This window comes from Bombus vancouverensis, chromosome 11 (assembly GCF_051014615.1).
Source record: "Bombus vancouverensis nearcticus chromosome 11, iyBomVanc1_principal, whole genome shotgun sequence".
NCBI classification, from domain to species: Eukaryota; Metazoa; Arthropoda; class Insecta; order Hymenoptera; family Apidae; genus Bombus; species Bombus vancouverensis.
The window spans coordinates 3,541,120-3,552,071 of NC_134921.1; the positions used below are offsets into that span (position 1 = coordinate 3,541,120).

At 39.8% G+C, this 10,952-nt stretch overlaps 1 protein-coding gene across 1 annotated transcript; it reads left to right on the plus strand.

Moving 5' to 3' along the window:
- The first annotated feature begins 8,783 nt into the window (after positions 1–8,783).
- On the plus strand, positions 8,784–10,593 carry LOC143303393 (uncharacterized). The gene is made up of 3 exons (XM_076622884.1): positions 8,784–8,871; positions 9,907–10,487; positions 10,570–10,593. The coding sequence occupies exons 1-3, from the start codon at positions 8,784–8,786 to the stop codon at positions 10,591–10,593; spliced, it is 693 nt and encodes a 230-aa protein (XP_076478999.1).
- The last annotated feature ends 359 nt before the right edge of the window (positions 10,594–10,952 follow it).

The following is a 10,952-nucleotide window of genomic DNA, read 5'->3' on the forward strand; positions in this document are numbered from 1 at the left end:
CACACATCTCAGGCAGTTCATAGGTTTAGCCTTTTATTTCCGAAAATTTTCACGGGTAATGAAACCCTTGTATGCGCTTACTTCCGATAATAAAAATATGACTTGGACGGATAAGCATGGAAAAATAAAGCAAAAGGTAATTTACGCCCTGACCGACGCACCGGTGTTAAAGGTATTTGACCCGAACTATCCGATAGAACTTCATACCGACGCTAGTTCGGATGGATATGAGGTTATTTTAATGCACAACATTGAAGGTAAAAATAGAGTAATAGAATATTACAGTATAAGAAGTAGCCTTGCAGAATCTAGGTATCATTCTTACGAACTAGAAACGTTAGCAGTTGTGAACGCCGTCAAGCATTTCCGTCATTAGCTACACGGACGAAAATTTCTTGCCGTTACCGATTGTAATTCTTTGAAGGCAATTCTTTGAAGGTAAGGTAAATTTAAATGCCAGGGTTTACAGGTGGTGGGCTCACTTACACATTTTTACTTTTGACATTCTGTACCGGGAAGGTAAACGAATGACCCACGTAGATTTCTTCTCGCGAAATCCCGTAGACTTGGATCACCGTACGATCAACGAAGTCATAGAGAAGGAAATCAATCTAACCGAAATCTCTGAAGACTGGCTATTAGTGGAATAACGTCGCGACTCCCAAATTTCAGGAATCGTCAATAAATTACTGAACGAGGAGCTCACGGGAGATATCGCAAATACGTATGCATTACGGTCCGATACCCTTCATCATAAAATACAGAGAAAAGGCAGAACTCTCTGCTTGTCCATTGTCCCCAGAAGTTTTAGATGGTCCGTTAATTATTAACCATGTGCAACAGTCAATTATGCGCTTAGGTTGGGATAAAACGCTTGAGAAACTGTGTGAGTATTACTGGTTCGAAGGAATGGCGAAGTATGTTCGCAAATTCGTAGAGAACTGTCATGCTTGCCAAGTTTCGAAGGCTAGTTCAGGTAAAATACAAGCTGAATTACATCCTATACCTAAGACCAGCATACTTTGGCATACAGTTCACGTGGGCAAACCAAGCGGTGAAAATGGTTTGAAAGAATATGTCATTGTTTTGGTTGACGTCTTCACTAAATTCGCATATCTGCATCATACTCGTAAAATAGATTCTCTTAGTACCGTTAAAGCGCTTAAGTATGCTATATTTTTATTCGGCAGTCCTTGCCGGATAATAGCGGGTCAAGAGAGGTGTCCTACGGGTAATGAATTCCAAGATTTCTGTCAAGGTAAACACTAAACTCCACTTAATCTCAACCGGTGCGAGTAGAGCCAACGGACAAGTAGAGCGTATTATGAGTACGTTGAAAATTATGTTCACAATCATAGAAACGACCGGGCGATCGTGGCTACACGCGATTGGCAAAATACAGTTGGCTTCGAATTGCACCACCAACCGCGTGACTAAATCGAGTCCATTGGAACTATTAATTGGTAGGACAGCAAAGACCTTACGACAGCAAACCGTAAGACAGCAGGCAATAGAGAATGTGGCGGCACTTGACAGTAAACTTCTCAATAGTTTACGTCGCGTGACGCACGACACAATGACCCTATACCTGCGGACAAGATGATTGCCAGATGTCGATACATTCGTACCGAATATTTCCAGCTAGCCTAGGGACCGCTATAAATCTTAGGATTTATTTTAGCTAAGGTCCTCCAAAGAGACAAACAGTCTTTGTTTATCAGTCTCGAAGTCGACCACCTACCACGGGGACACACGAGAAATCTGCTATCTCTCACGTACGATGCTTCCCGCTAACAACGCCCTCTCAAGGGCAGCTAGCATCCTTTTCCAACGACCAACACGAATTAGCCAATAAACATTAACGTACATTTCCCTCACTTTCCGAACCAAAGCTTTTCTCAACGAATCCGATGCCTTCGCGTCCTTAGACACATCCCAACGCAGTCTTCCTCCGCAGCAGCATCGCGACAAAAAAGTCAGTCTATTACCGCGAGTCAACATACCACGATCGTTATACTTACACGGTTCGAGTCGAATAATTATCTAAGCTCTCGACATCTCGCGCAATCATTGTCCGCACTCGCAGCGCATCTCGAATCGTAGCCATTCAAGCTCTAACTTATAACCGCGCATCCGCGAACCGAATATAATCGCGAGTCCTGCGTCAAGTGTACTCATTGGCATTACAGTGAATAAACATTTATCGTTCAATAAATCTGAGTTTTCTTTCAGACCCTATCACGACATATCACCTCAAGAATATAGAAATTAGTGTCAGGTACGATAAAGATGGATTCGACAAAATCAAAGCTAAAGTAGTTAGGTTTAATCTCGGTGATTTTGTATTACGCAAAAACGAGAAAGGAAACCAAACGAGATTAGATCCGAAATTCAGGAGTCCATTCGAGATAGCAAAGATTTTGGAAGGAGATAGATATACTTTAAAAAACCTTAGACGGCAAAAGATCATATAAGGAAAGACATGACAGACTGAGAAAAATGCCAGAAAGTGGCGCCCCTGCTGAGTTGGACGTCTGCGGTGATGACAACGATGGTGATAATAACGATGCAAGTGCACTGACCTCAGAGGATCATTAACACCACGTTGTGGTCGTAATATATACCCACTGTGATGTATCATACATCTGTAATATACCCACAGTGACGTTTTGCGTATCTGCAATATATCCACTGTGATGTCTCATACGTCTGTAATATACCCACAGTGACGTTTTGCGTATCTGCAATATATCCACTGTGATGTCTCATACGTCTGTAATATACCCACAGTGACGTTTTGCGTATCTGCAATATATCCACTGTGGTGTTTCATGTATCTGTAATATACCCACAGTGATACACTCAACGTAGCAATATGATCCAACAAACTGAGATTAGTTGAACGGTAAATAATATCAGTTACATCGAGTCTAATGTTGGAAAAACGCAATATTTTAGTTACACACGAGGACGTGTGATAGTCAGGATGGCCGTGTCGGAGATGAAAGAACACCGGAGCCTTTGGAATTTTGGATAATCCCGCAACATTGTAACCTAGAATTTACTATAGCTGTAATTGAACAATTGTAGTTATTCAATCCGATTGTAATTGTTCGAGAGTTGTGATAATGAACTTGGGCTCGAGGCGACAGTTAGTCGCCTAACGTAGCCGCGGTCATGGGATGAACGCTTTGTCTAACAAAGGCATGGAGTAATTCTATAGCTCTCCTTAAAAAAGGAAATAGTTGTAACACTGGACAGTAAACATTCCAACGGTCTCTGTCCCGTAGCTCGCCACACGCATACCCTATTCTTCGAGTAAGATGATTGCCAGATGTCGATGCGTCTCCGCAGTACATGTTCAGCTAGCCCGAGGGCCCGTTATAAATCTTAAGATTTATCTAACTAAAGTCCTTCAAACAGACATAGTCTTTGTCTCAACTACGGGAAAATAGGGGAGACCTATTTTTCAACGAGCGGCGTCTCCCACTAGCAACTTTCTCTCGAGGGCGGCTAGCATCTTTTTCTAACCACCGATATGGAGATTGACCAATTAGCAGCAACGCCAATTTCCCTTACTTTCTGAACGAAGGCTTTTCTCGACGAATCCGACGATCTCGTGTCCTTAGACACACTCCATCAAAGTTTTCCTCTGTAGCATCATCTGGACGGAAATTCATTCTTTCTTGCGATTTCATCGACGAAGAGAGTAACACCTTACAATCAGTGGATATTACGCGTTTTATTAACAAAGAGTCCGACTTAGATTTTGTGAGCACGTTCATCTATCATCCCGTCGACCGCGGATTCGTTATTGAACCTAGGATCACTGTCATTAGTTTCTCGAGTATCTAACTACCACGGTTACTTGTCCGGTTCTATGATAATCGTATTTGCACTAGTCAATGTCTTCTCTATTGCATAACGACAACGTGTAATCCAAACGAAGATTCATTTCACGCCCCTAACCTTAATTCTAATGTAAACCCGACATATATATCTTACTCAAATTTGTTACGACCGTTCGCGGAGAGACGCGGTCGCTAGGAAAACGCGTCAGCGAGAGGCGTAAATTCTCGCTACGATTATGTTAATCGACGCCGCGAAATAGTCGTTCCTCTGTTTCGGTTAAGATAACAGAGGTGGTTTAATGAATGTAACACTGTATTAACAGGTTAACATAGAATATATTTTACAATAATATAATCAATATGTTACAGAAATTTGACTCGACTTTACGATATCTCTAGATAAATTCGTTTGCTCGTCAGATTTGTCGAAGTGTCACGTTTGACTCGTCAGAAGGAACTGATCGCCCTTCGATTATTCCTTTGTCTCATTTGGAAGACGACCCCCACTATGCTCGGGTCACGCCACCGCTCGCGCCTATGATCACGTATGCCTCTTTTTGTGTGAAAAACGTAACGGTCAAAAATCGAAGTTTCTAGAGCTCGCTGCTTGGCGACAACTATGCTCTCGTCGATACATTTTATATGATCCGGCGGGCAGATAAGACGGTCTGCCTGCGACACTGTAGGACCGCGAGCGACGGTTAGAAAATACAGCCTGTGGTAAGCCTCGTGGCGTAACAAACTTTGTTGCATTTTTTACAAATTATCTTATTATCAATATTATAAATATTTTCCGCATCTTAAACAAATTTTTGTAATTTTGTAATCTTTACAATTTTTTACTTGACAAGTTTTTTGTAGTAATGAATCTGAACTTGTTGATAGTTTTATTGCATGGCTTTTTTCCCGCGATTCTTTATGTAAAAGTAATGTATGCACTAGGTTTATAACAATTTTGTGAATTCTCTGTAAATTGGCCCCATACTATAGATACCATTGCAAATTTATTGGTTCGTAAACGTTGGATTCTTTCACTCTTCATATCAAATCGTATAAACCTCATAATTTCAGCAAAGTCATTCCTGCTCATTGTTTTTGAAAAAAATGCAAGTCTCCAAATTTTATTCCACAAATATGAGACATCTAAAGTTCTTGCCTGATATACACCGCGGGCACATAGCAGAGCAATAAATGCATCCTGTTTTGTTGCGTCTAGCTCCTTCTTAGTCCCCAATACTCTAAATACTTTTTCTTCCGTACATTTTATTATATAATCCCTTATACGGTGATCAATGATAAGATAAAATGCCGTCTTTACTTGTCCTTTCATTATATGCCGTTTAGCATATCCCTAAAAATATTATGAACTGATGTCCTACCAGGTTTTGGACTTGCATCTATTTCTTTCCAAACTATTCCCATCGGGCCCAGTTTCACTCTCTGCTGCCAACGATAACACTGAACAGTCTTCTTCTATGTCTGTCATTTTTTTTTTTATAATTTTTTTTAAATCTTGACATTTCTAAGGTAAATATTTATCACAGAATAATACCATGTACGGAATACAAAAATTATTGTCAAATTTGATATGCTTTATTTATCCTTTTATAACAACTTTACACAAAACACTCTGAGATGCTTTTTGTCTGCGTTTTAGAGATAACAAATTTAGATGTCAACTAATCGACTTAGGAACCGAGATGTATCATATTCTAGTCGAAAAGACAATAGCAGGTAAAAATATGATCTGTGACGGCGATATTTATACGAAAATATTGATGAGTATTGACCGTTCTCCATCAACGGTTACTCGAGGGTGGAGTTGGGAAAGATTTTCCCGTGTTTTATAGCAATGAGCAATAATCCTAAGAAACTTCTCGACTTTTAAAATGTTTGTAATAATAGACTGTAAAAAATGCTAAATTTTGTAGCGGTTCCTTAGGATTATTATGAACCTGAGTTGATATGTCTTGACTGCTGGTAGCTGTCTTGCGTAACAGCGGCTGTAACAGCTGTTATTATTTGTTATTACTGATTTTGTTTGTCATCTGACCTTGAAATAGCCTTTTCTTTGTACTGATTGTATTTATTTTAAGAATAACTAACATATCTTGTTGGACGGTCAAAATGACCGCTCACGGTAGGCAAGACAGAGTATAAATTTTTCTCAGAAAATAAAAGAGCAAACTAAAATTAATTACCGAAAATATACTGTATGCATGTTTCAGGAAAAGTCAGAAATTATAAAGCGATATCATAAAGTTTAAATATGGTTAAATTCGTGTAGAAGTCGCGAGACCGGTCAATTTGACCGCGCCGGCAGATTTAATGTTAAGGAGAGGGGGGGGGGCTACAGTTAATTCGTACAGAAATAAGGCATGTTTTTGTGAATTATTTGTGATGACACAGTTAAAATCTCTTTATTAAGACCAATAGTACATTAAAGTATGACATTCGAAGAATATTGTATAAAATTTTCACGGAAAAATATTAAAAAATACGGCAATGGCAGCAATTATTCGGACGTGTCTCGGAAAAAAGTAGAATTGCTCATAACTTGGTGCTGGATCATCTGGAATCAAAAAATCAAAGTTCATTCGTTAATTTTTCACTTTTTTGGAACACTTTGAAGGGAAAATTAACCGCAAATTTTCGCAAAATCGGTTGTCTGGCAGGAGCTAAATACGCCATGTCATCATTAATTACAACATCGGCCAGCTTCTTCGGACATTCTTTAAACATATCCTAGCAACGTGCGTACAAATAACATCGCCTGAGATTCCTGTTATTTTCTTATTCTTAGTTCTATTATTATTTTGAGCTCTTTCCACATTTTTAACAGGGATCCTGCTTCCCTTTATGGCATTATCTCTCTTGTGTAGAGATATGCCGACAAATTTATCGAGTTTGGCCGCTAAAATATTTTGATCTTCCTTAAAATCATCCCACACCTTCTTTAATTCATTATATAATTTTTGTGTGGGAGGGGTGACTTCGGAAGTCTTTTCTATTGCAATTTTCAGACAACGTCGCCACTCATTAATCGATTCTTCATCTAGGAACCCAATAACACTCGTTTCTGGTGCATTGCCTGAAATAACGGGATCGCACTCTCCCTCTGTTTCCTGGGTAACCTCCTGAGAGCTTGTTTCCTCACCACCTGCTTTAATTGCCTGTCTCTTTTTCTTTATTTGTTCTATCGTTTTCGTAGTGAGGATTTTACTTATTTCCACATTGGGAAATTTATGGTTTTTGTAGATTTCATTAAGCTCTCTCAGGAGATTCACTTCCTCTACTTTCCAAAATCTTGTTGTTAAGGAAATATATATATGTCGGAGATGGAAGGACAGCGGGATTTTCCGTCGGGAATGCTGGGAAAACCCCCCATTACCATAGTCAAAATATGATATCGCGATTGATTGTGAAACTTCAAGTCAAGGTTTCGACGTCATATTACACAAAATAGCCTCGCTATGTGTAAGACAAATAATTAATACCTGTAATAAAACCGCCGAAGACGAGATCGATGTTAATGAAGTTGACAATGGCGTGCGTGGTAGAGATAAAAGTCGATTAATCTTTCTTTTAGAAGATTCAAAGATTTATTCGTTACGGGCTTCCTACGTACTCGCGTAAATACAGGACAGTTAGAACTACAATTAATTGATCCTAACATCGCCGTACAAAGAAGTCCTAATAGACTTCGCGAGGAAGAGCGCAGAGTAGTACGTGAGAGAATAAGCGAATTAATTATAGCCAACTATCATAAGGCCTAGTCATTCACCGTTCGCGAGCCCTATGTTACTCGTGAAGACGAACGATGGTTCAGATAGATGATTGGTAGATTTTCGAGAACTAAATAAAAATGCGGTCGCGGACCGGTATCCTTTACCCCTTACTGCGGATCAAGTCGCAAGACTGCAAACGCGAGATGTTTTATTAGTCTGGACACGGCGAGCAGGTTTCTCCAAATCCCTGTTCATCCTAATTCTAGGAAATATACAGCATTGGTTACCCTCGATGGGCAATTTGGACAATAAGTTGTTGTTTTCTTCAAATTCTTTTATGCCTTTGTTCGGTCCATTTGATGTCCCTTATTTGCATAACATAAGTGCGTGCGCGTCTAGTGTTTCTTTCGGAATCATTGTTCCAAACGGCAATATTACGCTGACTCCATCGAAAACAGGGATTTTGCATTTTTGACAACCCTAATAATTTTGCAACTAATACTTGTCTGAATATTCTAATTTCTTCCTGGCTGCAATTCTTTTTAAACCATCAAAGCGTTTACCATAGAAATCCTCAGAAGTAGTCGCATGCCAAATCTTCTGTACCTTTTGATCCCTTTCTAACTGTGGTGACATAAGAAACCATTTGGTCAGAATGATCTGTACCACATCTTTCTTCATTGTATTCAACGGCGGCTGGTGATTTTAATATTGCGAACAAACGAAACGAGAAGTCATTCTTGAGATTCCTTTGAAAACACATATGGCAGCCAATGTGTTATTCGTACGTTGTTGTCTATTTGGACGACGTTTTAATCATTGCCTACTCCCTGGATCAAGCTCTAGAAAGATTGTACACCGTATTAAATACCCTCGTAAATGCCGGAGCTTCTTCTAATTTTCCTAAATGCTCTTTCCCAAACACGTCGGTACTCTATTTGGGACATGTAATTCATAACGGAGAAGTTCGCCCCAATCCGGGTAAAATACAAACCTTGAGTTCTTCACCTGAACCAACGACCGCCACACAGCATAGACGGTTCATAGGTTTAGCCTTTTATTTCCGAAAATTCATCCCTAAATCTTCACAGGCAATGAAACCCATGTACGCACTTACTTCCGGTAATAAAAACCTAACTTGGAAGGATAGGCATGGAAAATAAGGCAAAAGGTAATTTCCGTCCTGACCGACGCGCCGGTGTTAATGGTATTCGACCCAAACGATCCGATAGAACTCCATACAGACGCTAGTTTAGATGCATATGGGGCTATTTTAATGCACAAGGCGGAAGGTAAGAAGAGAGAAATATATTATACAATAGAGAATAGAATACAGAGAGAAATAGAATATTACAGTATAAGGACTAGCCCTGCGGAATCTAAGTATCATTCATGTGAACTGAAGACGGTAGCAGTTGTTAAACGCTGCTAAACATTTTCGTCACTAATTACATGAAAGAGAATTTCTTGTTGTCACTGGTTGCAATTCCTTGAAGGCATCTAATAATAAGGTGAAACTTACTTACAAACTTTTAATTTTGACATTGTGTACCGAGAAGGTAAACGAATGGCTCACGTAGATTTCTTTCCGCGGAATCCCACAGACATTGATCGTAGTATAATCAACAAAGTCGAAGAAAAGAAATTAATCCGACCGAGACCTCAGAAGATTGGCTGTTAACGGAATAACGTCGGGATCCTCAAATCTCAGAAATCGTCACTAAATTATAAAATGATGAGCTCGCGGAAGATGTCGCAAATGCGTATGAATTACGATCTGGTACCCTTTATCGTAAAAGACAAAGAAAAGGCAGAACTCTTTCCTTGCCTATTGTCCCAAGAGGTTTTAGGTGGTCCGTTATTAACCATGTGCAACAGTCAATTATGCACTTAGGTTGGGATAAAACGCTTGAGAAACTGTACGAGTGTTACTGGTTCGAAGGAATGGCGAAATATGTTCGTAAATTCGTCGAGAACTATCATGCTTGTCGAGTTTCGAAGGCTAGTTCAGGTTAAATACCAGCTGAACTACATCCTATTCCTAAGATCAGCATATCTTGGCATACCGTTCACGTGGACCTAACGGGCAAACTAAGCAGTAAAAGTGATTCGAAAGAATGTCGTTGTTTTGGTCGACGGCTTCACTAAATCCGCACATCTGCATCATACTCGTAAAGTAGATTCCCTTAGTACCGTTAAAGTACCTAAGTATGCTATATTTTTAGTCGGCAGTCCTTGCCGGATAATAGCGGATCAAGGAAGATGTTTTACGGGCAAAGAATTTGAAGATTTTTGTCAAGGTAAACACATCAAACTCCACTTAACAGCGACCGGTGCGAGTAGGGCCAATGGACAAGTAGAGCGTGTAATGAGCACACTAAAAAATATGTTCACGACGGTAGAGACGACTGGGCGGTCGTGGCAAGACGCGGTCGGGGGAATACAACTGGCTTTAAATTGCACCACCAACCGCATAACTAAGTCGAGCCCCTTAGAACTACTGATCGGTAAAGCAGCAAGACCTTATGACTTGGTATTACCTGATAGTATAGAAGAAAAGACAATAGACATCGCTGAGGTAAGACAACAGGCCCTAAGGAATATAGAGACTAGTGCCAAATACGACAAGGGCAGATTTGACAAAGAGAAAGCTAGAATAGTTCGGTTTAATTTCGGTGACCTTGTGTTACGAAAAAACGAAGAGAGGAATCAGACGAAGTTAGATCCTAAGTTCAGGGGTCCATTTGTGATAGCAGAGATTTTAGAAGAGAATCGGTATACGTTAGAAACCTTAAACAGCAAAAGATCGTATAAAGACAGTCATGACAGACTAAGAAAAATGCCGGAAAGTAGCGTTCCTGCTGAGTTGGACGTCTGCGCTGATGACAACGACGGTGATAATAACGATGCAAGTACACGGACTTCAGAGGATCATTAACATCACGTTGTGGTCGTAGTAATATGTTCACTGTGACATCTTGCGCTTCCAGACTATGTCCAGTGTGCCAACCTGACTCCGACATATATATTACACTCTGAAGACCTCGATAACCTTCTTACACGCACGCTTGTTGTCAAACAGACTATTCTAAATTCTTCTAACAGCTACCAACAGTCTTTTGTCTCAACTAAGTCCTGCACGTCCTCTGACGCTTACACACACATTCACATGTACAGTGCAAATGTATCATCTCATTTATACTGTACACTTAATTGTATTTACATGCTTGTCGAATTAAGTAACAGAAAATTTAACATTTATTGCTTTATTTACATTCCTCTTATTTTACATTCATCCATGACCTAAACCTTTTGAATTTTTCCCTACACAGTGCTTTCTAAAAATATCCGCAGTATTTCTGTCTGTATTTAC